The 24,465-nt window shown below is 37.8% G+C and overlaps 1 protein-coding gene across 18 annotated transcripts in view; it reads left to right on the top strand.

Moving 5' to 3' along the window:
- The window catches only part of LOC105481741 (LIM domain 7), a 233,405-nt gene extending 210,042 nt beyond the window's left edge, over window positions 1–23,363 (top strand). For 7 of the 18 annotated variants that reach the window (XM_011741469.2, XM_011741468.2, XM_011741462.2 and 4 more), the window contains 14 exons: window positions 643–703; window positions 2,375–2,431; window positions 2,582–2,623; window positions 4,316–4,341; window positions 4,624–4,728; window positions 5,331–5,423; window positions 5,850–6,205; window positions 7,106–7,171; window positions 9,739–9,791; window positions 13,730–13,943; window positions 17,737–18,033; window positions 19,930–20,038; window positions 21,176–21,278; window positions 22,606–23,363. In XM_011741469.2, the coding sequence (XP_011739771.2) occupies window positions 643–703; window positions 2,375–2,431; window positions 2,582–2,623; window positions 4,316–4,341; window positions 4,624–4,728; window positions 5,331–5,423; window positions 5,850–6,205; window positions 7,106–7,171; window positions 9,739–9,791; window positions 13,730–13,943; window positions 17,737–18,033; window positions 19,930–20,038; window positions 21,176–21,278; window positions 22,606–22,628 (1,605 nt within the window). In that variant the 3' untranslated portion in view covers window positions 22,629–23,363. The remainder of the gene's footprint in view (window positions 1–642; window positions 704–2,374; window positions 2,432–2,581; window positions 2,624–4,315; window positions 4,342–4,623; window positions 4,729–5,330; window positions 5,424–5,849; window positions 6,206–7,105; window positions 7,172–9,738; window positions 9,792–13,729; window positions 13,944–17,736; window positions 18,034–19,929; window positions 20,039–21,175; window positions 21,279–22,605) is intronic. The other 11 variants (XM_011741470.2, XM_011741471.2, XM_011741464.2 and 8 more) reach the window with 4 other exon arrangements.
- Window positions 23,364–24,465: the final 1,102 nt, after the last annotated feature.

The raw sequence follows: 24,465 nt of genomic DNA, 5'->3' as shown, positions 1-24,465 counted from the left end.
TTTTAGTTTTTGTGTAGGTGAATTTGGTGGGTAGACTTACATATGTGGTTAAGAGATAATCAGTTTCATTAATCTGATCAAAAATATAATGTAGAAAATTTTTTAAGTGTCAAAGCAGTACTTTTTCCTATAGACTTTGAAGTAATGTGGTTTCTATTTATGATACAAATTGTTCATCTAAATTAATAATTAAATTTAAATTTCAACTAAATATTATGCACTTATACTCCTTAGATTGTGCTATTATCATCTCAAGGTAACTCCTTTTATTTAATAAGGAGATCTTACTATATTGTGTAAGAAATGTTTAAATGTTTGAGAATCCTATATGACAGTTTTGTGTACTCATAAATATAAGCCAAATGGACTAATGATTATCTGGCTGATTTTATTTATTGGAAAATTAACGATTGATTAAACTTAAAATCATCCATGCCTGCAGCTGGTCATTAATTCTGCCACAAATATTGAAATATAATGAAAAAACTTAAGTTTCTACCACATGTAAAAGGCTGTAAGGAATGCATCAATATCCCGAGAAACTCATCTTGTTAAAATATATATTTCAGTAATGTGAAATGCATTATTTAAGTCCAAAGTCCAACTGGAGAGAATATTAACTAGCATTTTTACCCTTTCCAGAATATTGAATCCAAAGAAATCAATGGAATTCATGATGAAAGCAATGCTTTTGAATCAAAAGGTAAATATCACCATTATAACTCACATTATACAGGAAAAGACATAGCACTCAAGTTCTGCTGTTATAAAAATTAGTATCTGTGAGTGAAAGAAAAACTGGTCTACTGCAAGTTGAAACTAAAAGGTTAGCACGCAGATCCAATTGCAGCCAGGTTGAAGGGCATTCAGTTCCCGTGCTGAATTGTTCAGGCACTGCAAACAAAACTTTGGCAGCGTGTTCCAGAGCTCTGAGTGCCTGCATGCCTAAGTCAAATAAGAAAGACTGGTTCTTCCCGAGTCAGCTTTCTTGCTATGGTATGCTGGCAAAGGGAATCTTAGTTAAGCTTGGAACTATGAATGAAGTTTCCTTTCTTTCTTGTTGTGAAAGGGACAACCTTGGAGGCAGTTAGCCGTAAGAGGGAAATGCCAGTGGCAATAAAGTCATTAGCAGATGTACCCATTTGTAATGAAAAAGAAGGCAAAATATCTAGAGAAATTTTGGAGTTATCTCCGTGTTTCTTCTTCTGCCCATCCAGAAATAATTTAGCTACCATACATCGTGTGCTATTCCTTGGGCACAGAAAAATAAGAATAGATCCGGTCATATAGGCAGGGGAAGAAACCCAAAGAAGATGAGACTGCTTCTACTGTGAACCTAGACTGCCAAGAATGGGACTGGGTTTTCACAGTGCTTCAGTGGCTTTAACTCTACATTGACAGTTTATAATACATTATCTTAAAGCCAACCTAAATATATAAATTTCCCTTTCCTTATCAATTATTTAACTTTGTATTTCATTTCTGATAGATAAAAGTGACTATATTTTGTTTTCAGTTGCATTCTTTATCAAAAGAGTATTTAAAGCAAACTTTGCTTATTTTTCTCCGTGATGTTACATGTAAAGCACCGGGTCCTATTCTGCAGTGAGTCAGGTGAGATAGCTGATCAGACATCTAGCTCTTCTATGACTAGAGAACTATACATGGGCCCTGTCATTGGAAGGTTTTGTTTAGATAAGCAAGCACTAACTAGTATCAAGTAATAATCATATGTAGATTTTATGCCATAGTCTTGTGACAGATCTGTGGGAGAAGTCAGAATGTTTTCCTTTTGTTTTCTTGGCAGAACTCCATTTGCTTTACTTAATATTAGTAGCTACCAGATCTTGAAAACTAGGTCAAAAAATTCTAGTTAGAAGATGGTTGTAACTTTAGTGTTTGGTTTTCTTTGATCTTTCTTTGGGTATCATTTTTTTTGTTTTCTTCCCCATTACTTTTAACTTCTTATTCATAAGTATTGTGAAAACTGTTTGTTATAGACAGTTTTCCATGTAGTAGACAAGATTATGGATTGTTTAACCTAAGCAAAAAAATATTAATTTCCTTTTCCCTAAAACGGCGTGATCTAGCATGGAAGATGATACTTGGCTTTTCATAGCTGTGAAACTCTGATGCTATATGCTAAAGTTTATTAATAAAAATATTTGTTCCTTCTACTAATTTGAATGTAGTGTAGGCTACTAAAATTGTGTGTCCCTGTGCCTTGAGATAATCTGTATTTTCTACGGCTATCAGTTTTGTGATCTTTTAAAATAATATTGCACAGATTGGAAAGCTATATCAAGTATAGTTTGATTTACCAGTGGTGAGAAATAAAAATGAATGACATAGTGTTTATTTTTTTTTCAACTAGCATCTGAATCAATTTCTTTGAAAAACTTAAAAAGGCGATCACAATTTTTTGAACAAGGTAAACCACAAAGCTAACAATTCATGCACTTTCATGGAATTGTTCTCCCTCTCCACTCTTCCTCACGGTCTGTGGTGCTGGGCACTGAGCCTCTTCAATTTGTCTGTCATTATGACCAAGCAACATAACCCATTTCCATTCTTTCCCTAGGGTCATCAGGCTTTTCTTACAGTTCATGGGTCTACCTCTGTGGTAATGGGTCTCTGTGTGTCCTTTGTATACCTCTATAAAGGTTTTACTTTTTTTTTTTTTAACTTTGTAAAAAAAAAAAAAAGAGGGGTAGATGCTCTTAAACACACACTTGTTTCCACTGGATAACAGTAAGAAATGAGGAATTTCATTTAAGCCTTACTGCTTCCTACAAATTGCATAATATTAGATTACACCAACATGCAATTGGCCAAGTTTTTAAAAACTCTGACTTGTTTTTGGTTGTGGAAAACACTCTTAATAATGAAGAGTTATTTTTGCTATGGTATGGTGGCTTTGGAGTGTTGATTTGACTGCTCTGTTGACTTTGAAGTAAATTCAAATTAAATACATTTTGGTTGCATCTGAAAACGTGCATTTTGAGATTCTCCGTGTTGGTGTACTTGGGCAGGGCCTCACAATGTGCTGTGCATGTGACATTTGCTCCTGTGCCACCTTTGCCTAATGCTCTGTCACATGAATGCTGTTCAAGCTCTGTTTTGCTACTAAGAACTTAAAAGTAATAGTCAACATTTGAGATGCGGTGGTCAAAGGATATTGTGCTGTTGCCATCTAAAATGTTACTGTTTCTTACTTTTAAGATTATTAACATGTTTGCAAATGTGCCTTATAACGCAGTGCTTACCGGGTTTGTGTATTTTGTGTTAATCACCTAATGTCCTTCCTTTGGATGAAGGTCTGTTTTTGACCATAAACAGAAATACCTTACCAACTATGCGAGTCTATTTGTGTCAGTATCCTTAGTGTTTTTGATTTATATTTTAAAATAAAATTCCTATTTTTTTCTATGGCTATTTAATTGAAACAGTATGATACTCCTTCCTAAAACTGGCTAAAATAAAGCAATTCCTTTTCCTTCTCTGTTCTAATTTTCTCCCATTTTTCTTCAACAGGCTATTGTAGGGAAGAATATTTTTCTAGGTTTCAAAGCAATTTTCTGTAAAAAATTGTATGTGAATAATTTGACAGCTGAGGTTTTAAGAACGTTTAAAAGTACTGTATGAGAGTGTATTTTCTGAAGTTTTACTTTTAAAATAATCATTGTTCTAGTAAAGGTATACTTATGTAGGTCCCCTAAGAATAAAAAGAATAAGACTGTACCCATAAGTTTACATATGAAGTTTGAATACGTGTGTTTCAAATAATAGGAGTAGAAAAAGGAAATGTTTCTTGAACATGTTTGTTGTGGTGACTTGCTTATGAAAGTGGCTCATTAGTAAGAAGACTTGAAAAATGTGACTTGCAGCTGTCATGTTGTAATTGAGTAGTGGCAAGTAAAAAATTGGGATTTGGTAGATGTAACGTTTGAAATTCCTTTTTTTTTTTTTTGGCCTGTTAGGCAAAACTACGAGATGCTGTCCAATTTATTAGTAAAAGAACTCTGAGGTTTCTTCAGAACTATCCATTGATCCTACTCTAATACCTACAGCTAGGGTTTATTTTGGCATCTATATCTTCCTTTTACTAACTTTGAATTTGAAACATGAGTAACAGATGGAACTGTTGTTACACCTGGAGAAAAAAGGATTTACTGACTACTGTTTAAAAAAACATTGTCACTTAGTATACTGGCATAGAGACAGCTAATGATAGAAGTTTCTGAAAGGAATTATTTCATAGAAATGAAGACTTATATTGTATATTTTTCTTCCTTGCCCATGTGCTGCAACACAGGAAGCTCTGATTCGGTGGTTCCTGATGTAAGTAGCATTCATTTGTCATTTTGAATAAGACGAACTTGGTGGGACTGAATTAGTACACAGTAGCGTGCTTACCATGATTTTAGGTTGCATAAGAATTTATCCGAGAGTTATCCTTCTAAGTTGAAAAACTTATTTTAAAATTCAGAGCCAAGCCAGCTCTCCCTTGGTACAGTTTAAGCAAACTGTGATATGAATAATTTATGTGTGCAAAAGTGGTTCAGTAGATGACTTAATGAAGTTATGTTCTCTATTTGCTTCTCTTCTCTGATAACTGGTTAGCTTCCAGTTCCAACCATCAGTGCCCCGAGTCGCTGGGTGTGGGATCAAGAGGAGGAGCGGAAGCGGCAGGAGAGGTGGCAGAAGGAGCAGGACCGCCTACTGCAGGTAGCTCTGGCTCACGTGGACGGGTAGGAACTAGGTTGGATTTCACGGCTTTTCTCCAGTCTGTGTCAACCAGTATTGAGAAACTAATTTTAAACTCAACAGTTTCACAACAACAAATATTTTTGTCTGTAGCATATTTTCCATAAAACAATTACTTTTCCATTTTGAAGATTTCCAGAGTCATCCTTTAAAAATCATTATTTATTAACCCCCATGTGTGTTTTTGTAGAGTATGAAGGGCACTCACTTAGCAGGTGTGAAGTGCATGGACTTTGTGATGACTTGGTTCCCACAAACTGTTGCTAGGTCCATTGCAGAGTCCTTACAGTTTGCTAGAGTCTTTCATGAATTACAGCCATGGTAAAGGGTGGATGGGGGTTTAATTCTCAGTGTCTACCTTTTAACCCCAGCGTCCACATTTTTAATTCAATATATGCTCTTTTCTACTATAGGGACCAAAATCTGATTGGCTTGTGAAAATAAAATCATGGTCTTTAAAGGTTTGAGGTTGAAGGTTTAGAGATCATAGAAGTGTTAATAAAGAAGATTCCTAATGTGAAGAGTTAATCTATTGGATTAATGTGTGTCATATTTTCTTACAGGAAAAATATCAACGTGAGCAGGAGAAACTGAGGGAAGAGTGGCAAAGGGCCAAACAGGAGGCAGAGAGAGAGAATTCCAAGTACTTGGATGAGGTAGTGTTAGAACATGCCTGTATAGTTTTTCTTCTCTTTACCTTGTTGGTGAGATTAGCTGAGAAGCAGGAGACACTTCCTTTTTCTCCACCTTTGACCATATGTTCACCTATGTAGCTCTTTGAAAAATACAATGAGCTCTGATTTGTTAGAATTTTGCTTGGATGTTTCAGCCTTTCTCCTAGTTTTTGTAGTACATCATTAACAAATTATGTTAATAGAACTTCAGTGCATCTTCCTCTTCTAAGTTACATGTCAGTCACTCATGTGTAGCTTTTTTAGTGGTAGAACTCTTAACATGTTTTTTTGAGTGGAGTCCTGGGCCAACTATAGTTAGTAGCATCTAAAACTGAATATATATGTGTCTATATGAAATTACAGAAATAAACAGATTTAGATGGATTTCTTTTTTCACTGGTCACCTAGGAACTGATGGTCCTAAGCTCAAACAGCATGTCTGTGACCACACGGGAGCCCTCTCCTGCCACCTGGGAAGCTACCTGGAGTGAAGGGTCCAAGTCTTCAGACAGGGAAGGAACCCGAGCAGGAGAAGAGGACAGGAGACAGCCACAAGAGGAAGTTGTTCATGAGGACCAAGGAAAGAAGCCGCAGGATCAGCTTGTTATTGAGAGAGAGAGGAAACGGGAGCAAGAGCTTCAGGAAGAGCAAGAGCAGAAGCGGCTTCAGGCTGAGACTGAGGAGCAGAAGCGCCCTGCGGAGGAGCAGAAGCACCAGGCAGAGATAGAGCGGGAAACGTCAGTCAGAATATACCAGTATAGGAGGTTTGTCCCCACAGCCAGAGGGCACAGAGGCTGTTAGAGTAGCTTGGCTCAGCTGTATCCATTCCCCACTTCAAAGGCACCCCCTTGCTCTTCCTGTTTCCTACCACCCATTCTCCACACAAGTGAATACAAGCCACCAAAGAGAACCTTTAAATCATAAACCCTGCCATGTCATCTTGCTTCCCCACCCAGAACCCTCCAAGTCAATTCGTGTCACATCAGAACCCCATCCAGCATCCTTGCCAAGGCCTAGAAGGCTGCCATGAGCTACATTACCTTGTAGTACCTCCACTCTTCCCCTTACCCACTCTATTCCAGCCACACTGGCCTCCTGTTTCTTCCTTGAAAATACCCAAGGACTTGTGTATTTTCTAGTCCGTCTGCTTGGAGAAGTCACTGAATGTTTGTGTGTCTTGTGTTCTCATTTTCTTCTAGTCTCTGCTCACACATCACCTCCTTGGACTTTCTAGAATACCCGATTTAAAATGCAGGCCCCTTCTCAGTCCTTCTCTCTGTGTACTCTTAACTTATTTTATATTATGCATTTATTTGTTTATCTGTTGGCCTGCCTGCCGCAGTAAGATGTAAGTGCTATAAAGTCAGTAAGTTTGTTTTGTGTACTTCTGTAGCCCATTCTTGGAGTGGTACTGGAATATGGTGGGCACTTAATATGTATTTGTAGAATGAACGAGTGAATGAATGGCTTGTAAATGTCTGTTGGCAATAGGGGATCTATTTTCTGTGGTTATTCATTGAAATACCTTTGTATGTTTAGTTTTTAACCCAAAGACCATTTGCATAAAGAGGCTAGAATGACATTATTTTGATACCCTTTCCTTAAACTCAGGGAAGGGCTTAAAGTCTAATATTTTGACTACAAAATCGTTTTCTATCTTTTAGGCCTATTGATTCCTATGATATACCAAAGAGAGAAGAAGCATCTTCAGGTTTTCTTCCTAATGACAGGTATGTAGAGCATGTTATTGTAATTTAATTGATGATCATTGGCTTCATATAATATTCCAGCGCTTGCATCGATGATTTGTAGAACTACTTTAGCCCTTTGTCATTTGTGGGATATAAAGAGGAATTGCTGGTTGATCTTTGTATCAGTTAGCTTTTGCTGTGTAACAACTACTCGTGAACTTAATGAATTAGCTTATGAACTTATGATTTTATGGGTCAGCATTTTAGGCTGATCTCAATTGGGCAGCCTTTTAGTTGACTGGGCTCGCTCATATATCTGCTACTTATTAACTAGGTAGCTCTGCTTTTGGGGGTTGGCTGGGGTCAGCTGGGGCAGTGAGAACAACTGGGTCATATATCTTTCAACGTCCACCCAGCCAGGGAGGTCTTATGTGTATGTGGTGGTGAGGTGGGGAAAGGGAATTAAAAAGAGGAAATTTCCAAGGCATCTTGAGATTTAAGTTGTCTAAAGTCACAGTCACAGGTCATGGAGGAGAGAAGAACACTGCCTCTTTATGGCAAGAATCACATTGCAAGGGGAATGGACACGGCTGGGAAAGAACTATGTCAATTTTCTGTAATCCAGCGTAATCTTCATTTTACAAAGGTTGTGAATAATGGCTTAACATTACTCCATACAGTCACAGATCATGGAGAAGAGAAGAACACTGCTTCTTTATGGCAGGAATCACATTGCAAGGGGAATGGGCATGGCTGGGAAAGAACTGTGTCCATTTTCTGTAATCCAACGTAATCTTCATTTTAAAAAGGTTATGAATAATGGCTTAACATTACTCCCAAAAGGGACATCTGAAATGGGAATAGTGACCTTTCTCTTAGGCAGTTTGGTTAGAACTACTGGTCAGTTTTGGGGAATGAAGATAAAATTCAAGATATCTGGAAAGTTATATGTATCTTAAAATTTCCTAAAATATTGTTTTAATGTTTTAAAGTAATTTTTAAAATGTTTTGCAGTTTTGAAATCACTGAGGGCTTCTAAACAGTCTGTCAAACCAATATCGAGGGGAGGGCCATTACCTTGTGTTTTCAGAGCTGAAATGTCTCCTTTTGTCTTATTTGTTAGATATAAGGAAAGACTTGTATCTACAAGCAGCCAGGATAACTGAACAGGGCTCAGAATAGAAGGGGAAAAGGAAAGGGACAAGCAGGTAGTAATGGGCTGACAATAAGCTAAAGGAAAATCTGGTGATAGATGACCTTATTTATAATATCTCTGGGTAACTGTAAATCATTAAAGTGTTTATCTCCTTTTAAAAGTTATGGATTTACTTACATATTTACAAAAGCTTTATTTATATAGCTCATGACCTTGGGGAAAATAACTAAAATGCAGAGAAAGGAAACTTAAGGAAGCCAGGAAAATATGAATACCTGCAGGCAGTCCAGATAAAGCATGCCCTAGAGGCATCGAGGAGTGTGGCTAGACATCCAGTAATAAATGTTTTCTTCTATGTAGATACAAGTGAAATTATTCACAAGTGCAGCTGTCTACCACTTATGATACATTATGTATTATAGATTATTGGATTTATACCTATGTAATATGTACATATATGTACATAAGTGTAATATTACATCTTATTTTATAATGTATATTATACATTGTTATTACTACTATTCTCTTTTTCGTTTCTTTTTTTTTTTTTTTGAGACTGAGTCTCACGCTGTCACACAGGCTGGAGTGCAGTGACGCGATCTCAGCTCAATGCAACCTCTGTCTCCTGGGTTCAAGTGATTCTCCCACTTCAGCCTCCCAAGTAACTGAGACTACAGGCGCACGCCACCACGTCCAGCTAGTTTTTGTATTTTTGTAGAGATGAGGTTTCACCATGTTGGCCAGGCTGGCTTCAAACTCCTAACCTCAAGTGATTCGCCTGTCTCGGCCTCCCAAAGTGCTGGGATTACAGGAGCGAGCCACCATGCCCAGCTACCACTATTATTTTCAAAGTTCAGTGTGTCTAGCAGAATGGGAATGAGATTAGCATGTGTTGATTTATACACCTAAGTTTTATTGGTACAAAGTTAAGGCATTTCCAGAAGTTGACTGTGCTGTATGCTTTAGTACCTCTTTGGAACACTAAGATGGCATTTGGTAAATTAATGTTCCACAGTAGTCAGTGGCACCCTAACGCCCAAGAAGTTGACATTATAACCCTGGGCAGTGTGGGGGAGGTGGGATGGACTGACTGTAGGTGATCTGATGGCAGATGCTTTGTAAGCCTAGTAAGATTGAGATCTGGACCAGGGCGAACGTTGACAACAATTGATCAATAAATTATAGTCTTCATCATCATACAAACTGGAGAAGTACTGTCACGTGTTTGTATCTATTTCCAGCATTTCACTCTTCTCTTTTTTAGTGATGTCAAGGTTTTCTGTGAGTTTGTGAAAGATGAAAAATTTCTTGGTTTAAAAGTAATTGCTCTCAGCAGACATACAAAATAAATCAACTGCTTTAAAAAGCAATATCTTTGGTGTTTTTACTTCATAAATATAAAAGAGGTTATTAATGAGACATATTTAATATATTGTGTTCTGTGTTTTAGGAATAAATCCAGATCTACTACTGAACTGGATGATTACTCCACAAATAAAAATGGTAAATGCAATTTTTCCCCCCAAACTCCTTCTTCACAGTTGCTTATTTGTGCTATCATGTTAGGAGAAGTATTTTTAAGGTCAAGATATTTCAGATTCATTAAGACTATTTAATTAAAATACTTAGTATTTTAACCTCTGTATATAAAAACAGCAAAACAACTATCTTGTGTTTATTTTTGGCTTTATTTTATAGTGAAAAAATACTGGGAGATTAAAGTGGTTTTTAAATTGCTAATGAAATATGTGGGAATTTTGCAAAGCGATGCTGATGCAGCTGTGTATAGTAGATTTCATTTTGCAGCTGAAGAAACAGTACAGAAAAGATTTCTACGAAATACTGGAGGACTTAAAAATTGCATACTAATTTGATTTATGCATGTAAATGCCAAAATGTCAAAAAATCAAAAATTATGATTTCACTAATTATACAAAAACAATTTGAACTTGACATTGTTAATATTATAAAATATGTTTCTGAAGAATGCATATAGCAGAAATTACGTCACTATGAAAAAAAAACCCTAAGTGGTAATTACCATTTTAAGCAGGGTTTGCATATCAGGATTTGTGTAAGCAGGTGGCTGGTCATCTACATGAATGAATGAAGGTCCAGGTGGGGCTGAGGTCAACATGCCCATCAAGGTGGATAGCCACTGCGCAGCTCCAGCCTATCATTGCCATGCTGGAGAAGGCAAGCCTCTGATTGCCTACTCTTCCTGTTGTAACAGAAAAGTACAAAAAAAAAAAATTGTTTTCATGTGTTATCTTTTATGTGCTGACAAGAGATCTTTTTAAAAAACTAAAATACCCTGTGAGCAAACCAACCTATCTACAGGCCAAATAGCCTGGTGGCAGCTAGTTTGTGACCTCTGGTTAAAGCTTATAGAACTTACAGTTTTTATTGGAATTCACAGTTCTATGATTATCCCTTTCTTTGAGCAGTTAGGACCTTCGTTATCTGGTTCTAGTTTAACTTTCCAGCCAATTTTGCTACTTTTCCCTTAAGGGGTCTTTAACTATAACCACATTATCATCTTTCTCAGTTCCCAATTTATCACATACTTTCTGATCTGGTTCCTCGGGTCTTACCTTTCCCTATTTGTATTTTCCATTTCTTCTCCCCTGAACTTGCCTTTAGCCACCATTAAAATTATAGTTTAAGTACTTTGGTATTCCATGAAATATTTTTAACCTGCAGTGATTATATTCTCTCTCCTGAACGTAAACACAAGACCTTTCAGTAACCAAAACTGAATCTCCAGAATAATCTTGTTAATATTTGTGGCTTGTGTCATTAATTGGATTATTTTATATGTGTGTTTTCCCCCTTCATTAACTCATTGCAAGCTCTTGGATAGCAGGCAGTGGAAGTTATTAAATATTTGATTTAAAAACTTGCTTATACCAAAACAACACTTTAAAAAGAGGCCAGGCACAGTGACTCACGTCTGTAATCCCAGCCAGCCTGACCAACCTGGTGAAACCCTGACTCTACTAAAAATGCAAAAATTAGCCATGCGTGGTGGCACATGCCTGTAGTCCTAACTACTCAGGAGGCTGAGGCAGGAGAATCGCTTGAACCCGGGAGGCGGAGGTTGCAGTGAGCCGAGATCATGCCACTGCACTCCAGCCTGGGCGACAGAGCAGACTCTGACAAAAAAGAAAAAAAAAAAAAAAAAAAAAGCAACATTTATTTAAAGTCTGACCCAATTGATAAGCTTTGTATGTACACAAATGTAAATATAGTTGTATGAGAAACCTTTGGTCTTGCTCATTGCTTACTGGAAGATGAACCAAGGCATAGACAAACAATACATTTTGAAAGAATGGCAGTAGCAATAAATGTGGAGAAAGAAAGAAAATAAATCCTTAGATGAGATTTCCGAATCCAGATTAAGGCAGGAATGATATGTCAAAGTTGTGGGTGTTTTACCCCAATCAGAAACTAATCGCCAAATCCAAGAGACAAAGTCCTTAGGATAAAACCTGACTTACTTGTCACGAATAAATTCAACATTCGAATTATAGTTCTGTCAGTTTCTTAGAGTAGAAGCAAGTCTAATAACATTTATAGATGATTATTTGAATTGCTTGAGTATTTTTCATGTTCACAAAAGCCATTTCGATGATTGAATGTGCTCATATTCTTACAATTTTGGTTGTAACTTATACCGTGCACACTCGGGTCATGTTAGCCAGAGATATGTGCATTTATGTCCTCTCTCCCCAGGGGAGTATACATTTTTTGAGAGAAGAAAACTCCATTTCCTTTTAGATTTGTTACAGCAAACGTTTGAGCATGTTCTTGATTGATTTAATTTAGGAACGGATGAGTGGAAGAAAAACTATTTCTAGATGAGCACTTTGTAACTGAGTAATACTGAAACCAGTACTGATTGTTGCCTTTTTGGACAGCCTTTTTCGTTTTCCCAAGTGCATTCTCTGGTGTGGCTCTGACTGTGGAACTGGACTTGCTGGAATAGGAGGCAGTTACTTTATGTTCTCATGAAGTACCCTCATTGAGAATTGACAATGTTAGCACACGTGCACAAAGCCACATTTTAAGCTGCACTGCCATGGCGATTTATCCCGTCACTTTAAAATTATTTATTTATTTATTTATTGAGGCTGCAATTTCAAATACACTTTATTTTTTTGTTACATCAACTCCATCTCTCTCTCTCTATCATTTTGTATTTGTATTTTTTATTTAAAAATTTTTTTATTTCCATAGGTTTTTGGGGGAACAGGTGGTATTTGGTTACATGAGTAAGTTCTTTAGTGGTGATTTGTGAGATTTTGGTACACCCATCTCTCAAGAAGTATACACTGAGCTGAATTTGTAGTCTTTTATCCCTCACCCCCTTCCAACCCTTTCCCACTGAGTCCACAAAATCCATTGTGTTATTTTTATTTTTTATTTATTTTTTTTGAGACAGAGTCTTGCTTTGTCGCTCAGGCTGGAGTGCAGTGGTGCGAACTCGGCTCACTGCAAGTTCTGCCTCCCGGGTTCACACCATTCTCCTGCCTCAGCCTCCCGAGTAGCTGGGACTACAGGCGCCTGCCACCATGCCCGGCTAATTTTCTGTATTTTTAATAGAGATGGGGTTTCACTGTGTTAGCCAGGATGGTCTCGATCTCCCGACCTTGTGATCCACCTGCCTCGGCCTCCCAAAGTGCTGGGATTTCAGGCGTGAGCCACCACATCTGGCCTATTGTGTCATTTTTATGCTTTTGCATCCCCATAGCCTAGCTGCCACTTATAAGTGAGAACATACGACGTTTGGTTTTCCATTCCTGAGTTACTTCACTTAGAATAATTGTCTCCAATCTCATCCAGCTTGCTGCAAATGCCATTAATTCATTCCTTTTTATGGCTGAGTATTATTCCGTGTCATATATATATGTGTGTGTGTGTATATGCCATATATATGTGTATATATGTGTGTGTGTGTATATATACACACACACATACATTATTTTATATATATAACATTCTCTTTATCCAGTCATTGATTGATGGGCATTTGGGTTGGTTCCACATTTTTGCGTTGCGAATTGTGCTGCTATAAACATGGGTGAGCAAGTATCTTTTTCGTATAATGACATCTTTTCCTCCTGGGTGGATACCCAGTAGTGGGATTGCTGGATCAAATGGTAGATCTACTTATAGTTCTTTAAGGAAGCTACACACTATTTTCCAAAGTGGTTGTACTAGTTAACATTCCTACCAGCAGTTTAGGAGTGCTCCCTTTTCACTGCATTCACACCATTGTCTATTATTTTTTGAGTTGTTGATTATGGCCATTCTTGCAGGAGTGAGGTGGTATCACATTATGGTTTTGATTTGCATTCCCCTGATCATTAGTGATGTCAGTCATCACTGTCACTTTTAAAATGTGCTAATCCCAAAGCCTTTGACTTGTTTTAATTTAGGAAGCAATAAATATTTAGACCGAATTGGGAACACGACCTCTTCACAGAGGAGTTCCAAGAAAGAGCAAGTACCATCAGGAGCAGAGTTGGAGAGGCAGCAAATCCTTCAGGAAATGAGGAAGAGAACACCCCTTCACAATGACAACAGCTGGATCCGACAGCGCAGTGCCAGTGTCAACAAAGAGCCTGTTAGTCTTCCTGGGATCATGAGAAGGTGCGAGACATCTTAGGAGTTGTTTTCTTGTCTTTACTGTGAGGCAGATATTTAATTTGTAGACATGCTGGTGCTTTGGGCAGAAGAGATGAAAGGAACGTAGAGCGAATGCTCTGGGGCACTATTGTGTGTTAGACAGCCAGTTGCTCAGTTTACATGACCTCATCTAATCTGAGGAAAACATATTGAGGTAGGGATAATAATTCCAGTGTTTTTCTTTTTCTTTTTTTTAATATAAGGAAACTTTGGCTCAAGCAGGAAAGACACTGACAGAATCACATGGTTAATAGGTTGGAAATCTGGATGGGGCGTTCTGAAGGGAGGTTCAGATTCTTAAATAATGCACACTGCTCTTAGAACTTTCTTGGCTGCTGAACTTCAACAAACAGAAGTTTCATATTTTTATATTTCTAATGAGATAATGATTAGATTGGAATCATGATAATTGGGTTCACAAAATGATAAACCTAATTTTTATAACTTTAAGGAGATAAAGATATAGATATTAATTGGAAGTGAGTGCAGGAACATTTTAAAAGATGTATCTTCGGTAAATGAATGCAGCTGCTCTGATTCAGTACTTTCTTAGCTGACAAACGGACTGGGGAATTTATTTGTAACATATCACAGAGAAAGAGCTAATTATCTCAGTATATTAATAACTTTGTAAAAATCAGAAAATTATCCCTACCAACTCTATAAAAAATAGATATGTGCCTGTAATCCCAGCTACCTGGGAGGCTGAGGCAGGAGAATCACTGTAACCCGTGAGATCACGCCACTGTACTCCAGCCTGGATGACGGAGCAAGAGACTCTGTCTCAAAAAAACAAATAAATAAATAAAATAAATAGACAAAGGGATATGAACAAGACAGGTCATGGGAAAAAGAAACACAAAGCCAATAAACGTAAAAGATCAACAGTAGTCCTAAAACAATAATGTATCTCTTTTGTTCACTGGATTTGTAAAGAGTTAAAATTGATTAAATTTAGTATTGACAATTGTATATGGAAATAGGAATTCTTCTTTCCACTTGGTTGGACAGGTTTTCAGTATGTATTAAGCAAAAATTTATATATCTGACCCTCTGAGCAATGTAGTTTCTAGCACTCTATCTTCTGGATATATTTGGATAAATATGCGAAGATATATTCAAGGATGTACACTTACACATTATTCATTAATGGCAAAAGAAAACCACAGTGTCTGCTAGTAAGGAGATATTCAGTAGTTATTCGATAAACAGTGGCATACTGATAAGATGGAACACTGCATGACTATTGAAGAATGAAAGAAAAGTGTTGCTACATAATACGCCACCTCCAAATTTAGTGAGCTAAGACAATAACTCATAATCTCTCACAGTCCTGACGATTGACTGGGCAGTTATTTGCATGATATTGGCTGGGACACTTGAGCAGCTGTAGTCATTTACAGCAGGGACTGGTAAGTCTTTATGTATAAGGACCAGATAGTAAATAATTTAGGGTTTGCAGGTCACATAGATTTCTGTCGCATATTCTTTTTTTTTTTTAAAGACTCTTCGAAAATGTGAAAAATAGTCTCAGCTCGTGAACTGTGTCTATCTTGGCAGTAGGCTGTAATTTGCTGTCCCTGTAGCTGTAGAGGCTTCATTGAGAGCTTGGCCAGAGCTACTAGTTGAGGGGCCTGTGTTCTGCATGTAGGCCTCTCCACACAGTTTTTTGGGCTATCCCATGGCATGGGACCTGGATTCAAAGAGGAAAAGCTCGCACCAAGGCAATGCCTAATAAGCAAGTGCTTATCAAGCTGCCATGTGCATCATGTTTGCTGATGCCCCATTGGCCAAATTAGTCATGTAACTAACCCCAGAGTCAGTGGGAGGAGACTACACAAGGGCGTGGATACCAAAAGGTATGGTTCACTGGAGGCCACTGAAGTACAGTCTATCATATGAGCAGAATGACGATAGTTCTAAGATAATACATAATAAATGGAAATGAAGTTACTGCAAACTGTTGTGGAATAATCCATTTGTTTAAGACTGTTAAACACAAACACATTACATATGTATATAGACACATCTATACTTATATATGTAAATTTGTGTGTATATGTAAATATGTGCTTGCATATGCGAGAAAAGGTCTGGAACAACACACATTTAATGGTGGTTGCCTCTGCGGGTTAGGGCAGGTGAGTCAGGAGAGGAAGGACTTTTCTTCTCCCTCAGATGTGTTTCTCTGCAGCTTCAGTCTTTCTCCTTATGATAATGTATCATTTTTATAATGTTAAAATTTAAAAGAAAAATTTCAAGCTTGGGATAAGAAAAAGTTTTGAAAGCAATAAAATTAAATTTGACCAGGTAGATGAATTCTCATAATTTTGAGTTCATTTTTGTAGGTAGTACTAATGTTAGTACATGAATTTTAAGAGAGATTTTGCAAAAGTTGTATTTAAATCCATTTGGGAGCTAAATCTGATTTTAAAAGCATATGTACTTTAAGGGAAGTGACTGATAAATGCTTTTATAATGTGGACATTAAACAGCTGCTACATTTAGGGGTTCAGGTGCTACATAAATGAAATCTTCACAGGAGGCATGATCTGGGTTGTTTTAGAGAACTTGGGTTTGAAAGCCAGTTCCACCACCGACTGGCTCTTCCTATGACAAGCTCACTTCTATGAGATTAAAAAAAATCTTAGTGTCGTGAAGATTCAATAATGTTAATATTTTTGTGAAAGTATTAACCTAATGCTTGTCATATTTAAGCTCTTAAAATGTATTTCTTTGAATTTTTAAAAGACTTTATATTTGCTATGTCTAAACTGTTGAAGATTTAAAGGGTGTCAATCTTCTTAGACTTAGTAGAATATTAGCTCTTATTTTAAAAATATTTTTCTTATTATATTTCTTTCTTTGGTGGTTGGTATTTATTGTTTTACCTGAGCCCCGAGTAAATAAAAATAAACAAAGGTGTTCTCACTTGAAAGTGGGAGCTAAACATTGAGTACATATGGACACAATGAAGGAAACAGTAGACACCAGGGCCAACTTGAGAGTGGAGGGTGGGAGGTTGAGGATTGAAAAACCACCTCTCTGGTAGTCCGCATATTACCTGGGTGATAAAATAATCTGTACACCAAACCACCATGACACTCAATTGACCCACGTAACAAACCTGCACGTGTATCCCCTAAACCTAAAATAAAAGTTGGAAAGAAAACAGATTTTAAAAAAGAAGGTTGATTGACTATGAAACCTGATGCCACTGATGATGAAAATCAGTTTTACTTGTTAAAGATAATTTTACAGGTGGTCCTCAACTTTCAGTGGTTTGACTTAAGATTTTTGACTTTACAATGATGTGAAAGTGATAAGCGTTTGTAGAAACTATACCTTGAGTACCCGTATGACCAGTCTGTTGTTTACTTCCAGTATGATATTCAGTAAATTGTATACTTGATACTTTATTGTAAAATGGGCTTTGTGTTCCTTGATTTTGCCCAACTGTAGGCTAAGGTAAGTGTTCTAAGCATGACTGAGGTGGATTAGGCTTAGTTACGACGTATGGTGGTTTAGGTGAAATAAAAGCATTTTTGACTTACAATATTTTCAACTTATGATGGGTTTATTGAGACATAACCCCATCATCATACATCAAGGAACATCTGTATATGTAACTAGAATACTGAGATAATACCCACATACAAAATATATAAAATGGATTTTTAATGAATGGAATGATGAATTAAACAGATTTCTAGTTGAACATATCACATTATTTGGACGAGTCTTTTTTGTGTTTCAGAGGCGAATCTTTAGATAACCTGGACTCCCCTCGGTCCAATTCTTGGAGACAGCCCCCTTGGCTCAATCAGCCCACAGGATTCTATGCCTCTTCCTCCGTGCAAGACTTTAGTCGCCCACCACCTCAGCTGGTGTCCACATCAAACCGCCCCTACATGCGGAACCCCTCCTCCAGCGTGCCCCCGCCTTCAGCCGGCCCTGTGAAGACCTCCACCACAGGTGTGGCCACCGCACAGTCCCCCACCCCGAGAAGCCATTCCCCTTCAACTTCACAGTCAGGCTCTCAGCTGCGCAACAGGTGAGGCCCTTGCCGTTTCTCTTTCTTCTCTTAGTCTTGGGTATTTTTTCATTAAAATATCCCCCAAATCCTGTCCAAGTTTTCCAATGAAAAAGAAAAAGAAGCCCTTTCAAAGGTGTCAGATTTGGTATTCTAGTATGAAATCAATGAAGGCTTGCTTAATACCTTTCCATGCAACTCTAAGAGCATTTCTGGATGTCTTGTGAAGCCACTGGAGACTGAAGGTGTCTACTTGTTGCCACCGTCTCATTTGCCTGTGCTTGTGGTCAGTGTCTTGGATGTAAGACGTGCCTGAATACTTCTCGGTGTGGAATCATGAGAACATACAGCAGCTCACAAATGCTTCTCAAATTACTGAGTGGAAGCAGTATTGTCAAATAGCTATTTTCATGACAGTGTCATACAAACTCAAGGAACTGAGTGTAAAAGAAGAGCATTACAGTGCTTTTCCGGGCATGCTCCATCATCTGGGGGATTTCGAACTAGCTGGATTAAAAAAATGTGAAGTCGGATATATCTTGCTTTTGGGGTTTTTGATTGCCAAAATCATCGCTTGGGCGTTCTGTTTGCCCACATTTTGTTCAGGCTACATCAGCTGAATTTGCTAGGGCATATGGTGTGGGAAGTGTATATGTTATGATAGGGTGGTTTTTTTTTTTTTTTTTTTTTTTTTTTTTTTTTTTTTTAATATATATGGAGTGAAGCTCAGGTATCAGCCCTGCTTGGGTTTTTAGGTCTGGGTAGCTTCTCCACAGATCTTTCATGCCTCATGTAAGTACATCGGGCAGTGCTGCGCTCCTCACCCCAAGAGAGTGCTGTTGGCATGTACTCCTTTGCATCACAAATGGGATACTTCAAAGTAGAAACACATTGATTAATATTGAGACTTTTTAAAGCTATCAGATAAGAGACTTTCATAAGAAAACATGTTTTATATAAATCCAAAATAATTTTACACGTACCAGGATATAAAGTGTGTATCAATGAGTTTGAATTGAGAGAACGGAGGTGAAGATTTAGGGTAAATTTGGGTACCGTGGGGAGGTGCAGTCTATAGGATGAGAGGAAGCTAGAGGAGGGGGACCCGTTTACTGACTGAGAGACCCATTCTGGGAGAGCAGAGGGATGGACTGAGGGCTTTTGTGACCTAAGAAGGTCCTGATCTAGGAGGTGCCCTCTTAAGCGCTGTGCTCATTCTGTGGGGGTGCAGAGGTGTGGAAGAACGGGTGCCGCCTTACCAACCGGGAGAGGAGAAAAGACCTGTATACAAAAGTGGAGTAGAAATCCTCCTTCCCTCTGTCCATGGCAGCCATCAGGTACTTTTCGTTTCCTTCCCTGCAGAGACAATCCTCTAAGCCAGAGGCACAGTCAGGAAAGCACTGACATTTCTCTGTAACTAGAAAACTGGGGGACCAAGAAAGAGGGTGAAAACTAAGGCTGAGAAAAATAGGTCACAGAGGACTTGCAAAGCCTCTTGAAGAAAGTTGGGGCCACCCTTTTGGTGTTCTGAGGGGGTAGGAGGACATGATCAACATTGTGTGCTTTGGTTTAACTGGCAAGAAGATGTAGGTGGATGAGATGAGAGGCAGCTATGGCTGAATACAGACGTGATCAAAGGAGGATAGTATCAGAAATTGCAGGATGGACTAATTACACTGAAATTGCTCATTTATGTGAATCGCTGTCAAGGGTCTCAGAGCTGCCATGGAGATGGTTCAAGGTTAGAGTATAATCAAGGCATTCTTTCGTTGGCTGGTAAAAAGTTATTCTCCCACAGATATATGTATAGAGCTTTTCTTAAATTATTATCAATGTTAATAGCAGAGTGTGACTTTTAAAGAAGAATCTTGAGCTGCCCAGGTGAAAGCCTCCATTCCATTCTTGTTCTGCATCTAGGTCAGTCAGTGGGAAGCGCATATGCTCCTACTGCAATAACATTCTGGGCAAAGGAGCCGCCATGATCATCGAGTCCCTGGGTCTTTGTTATCATTTGCATTGTTTTAAGGTGAGACTGAGACAAACAGCTTGCAGGCCTGTAAAGCTTTGCTTCAAGAGCGCATGGCTTCTTTGAGCCGCTGGGTGTAGATGTGCCACTAACAAGCTAGGTGCTGTATTCGTCAATCTGTGCTGCATTTGAATCACAAATTGCTTGCTTCCCCCTAGTTCTCAAATCTTGAACCTTGTTTTAAAACTTAAATCTGGAAAAATTTTGCATTTTCTATTTCTAATCTGTTAGAATTCTATAAATTTACAGTACATAAGTTGCTTTCTCTAAGATGCTGTCAGAGGCATACTTGAAATATATCAATAACCTGCTAGTGTTGTTAAGGTCAGGGACACATGCAATTATCACAGGGTCTGAAAGCCTAGCTTTCAGTAGGAAGAACATGTAAGGAAAACCATTACCATTGTAGCTATTTTTATAATTGCACAGCCTGTTTATACCTGATAGGTTTTTGCACATAAGAAGGAACTAAGGCTTTAATTGTTTGGTTTTGTAATCTCTGTCTCTAAAGACATATCTGTTTGATTCTTGAGCTTGCATTGGGCCAGAGAAGGATTCCAGTTGTCGATCCTGGAGGCCCACAGACCACAGCTTGTTTAAGCTTGTACATTGCTGGCTTGGGCTGTTCCTAGGCAGAGCAGAATGAGTCAAGATAATTAGAGTTTGGGCACATAGAATCGAAATATCCAGCCTTGAAGTGAGGCGCTGTGTGGGAGCACTTGCTAAACTAGTGCAGCAGGGACACTGGGAGCGACCCACCCCAGGGTGGAGTGCCACGACCCAGCCTTCATTCACTCTGGCCAGTTCTTTCATGGGGGGCCTTACCTGCCATTCCTCTGGCGGGATAAAACTAAATTTCTTTAAGTCAATCAGCAAATGATTTCTATTTTGGGGGAATGTATTTAGACTGGTCATCTCGGCTCTTAATATTGGCTTTATGAATTCTTTAGTATCTTATCTGGCGGGCTTGATTTTAATCTACTAATCATCTTTCAGCCTTTTTTTTTTTTTTGTCTTTGCTGAAATGTATCTAAGAGCTTAGAAGTAGCATTCTGCTCATTTCTCCCCCATCCCGAGGAGTGCCCCAAGCTTTCTTGAGCTCACTGACTTTGGATGTTCTTTTTCTTTGTTCCCCAGTGTGTTGCCTGTGAGTGTGACCTCGGAGGCTCTTCCTCGGGAGCTGAAGTCAGAATCAGAAACCACCAGCTGTACTGCAACGACTGCTATCTCAGATTCAAATGTAAGAGAGCAAATCAGAGAGAAAATTTCTTGCCTTTTAAGGAGACCACGGGTTCCCATGCATTTCCCTGAACCTGCAGCCAGCTCCCCTCCAAGTTCACTGCCGTGGGAGTCCAGGTTTCAAGAATTGTAGTGTGTTCCCTTCAAAGAGTGTGTATAGTGAATGGGCCACTGCTCAGGGTTCCAGCTACATAGGAGTGGGTTGTGAGGCCAAGGAATGGAGAGGAACAGAGTCCGAGATTCAGGGTGGTGTCTTGCATCATCTGCCCAGGGTCCTCAGAGACCCTTAATGACTCAAGAAGACAAAGAAACCAAAACACTTCAATGAATTTTCTATTTAGGCTATAATCTGTTTCTTGACTAAAGATTGGTCTCTCATCAACTTACTTCTATTATTTAACAATGGGCTCTGATTATGTGATTTAGAATATGACCAACTTTAAAAAATATTGTTCTATGTAATACAAAATAAGTCAGTCTGTGCTTTATGTTAATATATAATATGTCAATATATAATTTTAATAGGATAGTATTAACTATGGTGTTTCAGTGTCATTTTTGGAAAAGAGTTTTTCAAAAAACTTCAAATGCTACTTTGCATCTAAGCATGTGTTTGTGTGTTATCAAAGGCAGGCTAGCATAACTAGGGTGTGTGTTGTGTATAGCTACAGCAAGACAACCTTTACTGCTGTTTATATTTTAAACCTTGATGCTGGTAACGTGTGTTTCTTCCTTATTGTGAAAGGGTGTTACAAGTGGTATCAGCAAAACCATTTGCTTTTGAACTCTGAGGTATTTATATGGCCCCTATGTGAAGAGTGCTTTGGAAATGGTTTAAGCCCAGTCAACTCTCTTTTGTCTGTCGGTGGGTTCTGAGCCTTCCTGCTGCAGCTGTCCAGTCCTTTCCTGGATGCTGGCACTGAGGTTGGAGAAAGTCAAGGCTGGGCATTTACTGGTGGGGGTGTGTGTATGTGCGTGTGTTTTTCTCTCTCTCATTGATTTCCAAAGCCAAATAGAAATGATTTCTGGAATCATCATTTTAAAATTGCCCATGCCTTTTCTCTCCTCCAAGACAAATAATAGAGAGTTGAGTGTAATTTATTTCTATTGTGCGCAGTTCATTTTCATTTTTACTCCATTTTTACAAATAAAGAATTCCAGAGACGAGACACTGAGATTTGCCTAGCTTTATCTTAAGAGTGAGTGACAGGTTATTCTTTCTACCTCACTGGGCCACTTTCTGAGTGATGACTGCTATGTATCCCAGGTGGCAATATTCACGTTTCTGAATCTAAGCACTTTTCTTTCTTCTCTCCTTGCCTGATCAGCTGGACGGCCAACCGCCATGTGATGTAAACCTCCATACGAAAGCACTGTTGCAGATAGAAGAAGAGGTGGTTGCTGCTCGTGTAGATCTATAAATATGTGTTGTATGTCTTTTTTGCCTTTTTTTTTTTTTAAAGAATAACTTTTTTGCCTCTTTAGATTGCATAGAAGCATTGTAGTCTTGGTAGAACCAGTATTTTTGTCGTTTATTTATAAGGTAATTGTGTGTGGGGAAAAGTGCAGTATTTACCTGTTGAATTCAGCATCTTGAGAGCACAAGGGAAAAAATAAGAACTTAAGAATATTTTTGAGGCAGATAATGATCTAGTTTGACTTTCTAGTTAGTGGTGTTTTGAAGAGGGTATTTTATTGTTTTTTTAAAAAAGGTTCTTAAACATTATTTGAAATAGTTAATATAAATACATAATTGCATTTGCTCTGTTTATTGTAATGTATTCTAAATTAATGCAGAACCATTTGGAAAATTTCATTAAAATCTATCCCCAAATGTGCTTTCTGTATCCTTCCTTCTACCTATGTATTCTGATTTTTAAAAAATGCAGTCAATGTACCATTTATTTGCTTGATGAAGGGAGCTCTATTTTCTTTACCAGAAATGTTGCTAAGTAATTACCAATAGAAAGCTGCTTATTTTCATTAATGAAAAATAACCATGGTTTGTATACTAGAAGTCTTCTCCAGAAACTGGTGAGCCTTTCTGTTCAATTGCATTTGTAAATAAACTTGCTGATGCATTTAAGGAGTGGGTTGTCTTTTTCTTCTGTGTATGTGTCTGACCTCAGGCCTTTTAGTCATATTTCAGTATGTGGCCTTTTTTGATGTTATGTTTTATTCAGTAGCTTTACTAAGGTGTAACTGATGTAATACACTGGACATATTTAAAGTGTATAATTTGACAAATTTTGACATAGTGCATACCTTCGAGACTATGCCACAGTCTGGATGTGGTTACTGAAACATTTTAATAAGGAACTTTATTTTTGATAAAGTTATGTTTTTGGATACATTTGTATGGTGAGGGTAATGAATTGTTGGATCATTTGAATAAAATCTTTTCTTTTACTACCCCCATGATAAAAGGAGAAGACAACAGTGAGCTTAGAATATCTATAAAGCAAAAAGTGTAGTCTCTTGTTTAAAAAATCTGGAGCGGGAATGCAAGGATACAAAATTCTAACATGCTTTGAGCAAAAATTTAAACTTACTGGAATCTTTTATAATAATGTAAGTGGAATGGACATTTCTAGGAACTGAGAACTGTATTGGAATAGGTTTAAAATATATAAGAAATGTTAATGTGGGAGATAAAAATTTTATTTAGTACTTGCTCTGATTATTGTTAAAGTAATAATGTGTTCCTTGAGGATAACTTGTCAAATGCCCCAAAGCATAAAGAATATAATTCTGAATCCCAGATTCCAAAGACAAGAGCTCTGTCTTTGAATTCATTCTGCATATAATTATTTATAAGTATGAATTGTAAATTCTTCCATGTTCTTAAAGTTATTGTTATCTTTCTTCATGGTTGCATAGTGCTCCATTGTTTGGCCTTGGTAATATTTAGTTGATAATTCCATTGCTGTGTATTTTTCAGTTGTTTCTAAGATCAAACATTTTAATATGTGCAGTTATGTATAAATATGTAAATTCTGTGATACTCTATGATCATCTCTTTCTTTATATTATTTTCATAGACATAAAATTGTTGCTCGGAGATTATGCCTCTTAAGACACTCATAGTATATATTGCCAAAGTGGTTTCCAGAAAGGCACTGCTGGTTTTGACTCCTATAAGCAGCACATGGGCTTTGTCCATCTCTGCATGTTCATGAAGATACATT

This window comes from Macaca nemestrina, chromosome 16 (genome assembly GCF_043159975.1).
Source record: "Macaca nemestrina isolate mMacNem1 chromosome 16, mMacNem.hap1, whole genome shotgun sequence".
NCBI classification, from domain to species: domain Eukaryota; kingdom Metazoa; phylum Chordata; class Mammalia; order Primates; family Cercopithecidae; genus Macaca; species Macaca nemestrina.
Note: the sequence above shows the minus strand (reverse complement) of the source record. Positions and strands in the feature narration are given on the sequence as shown.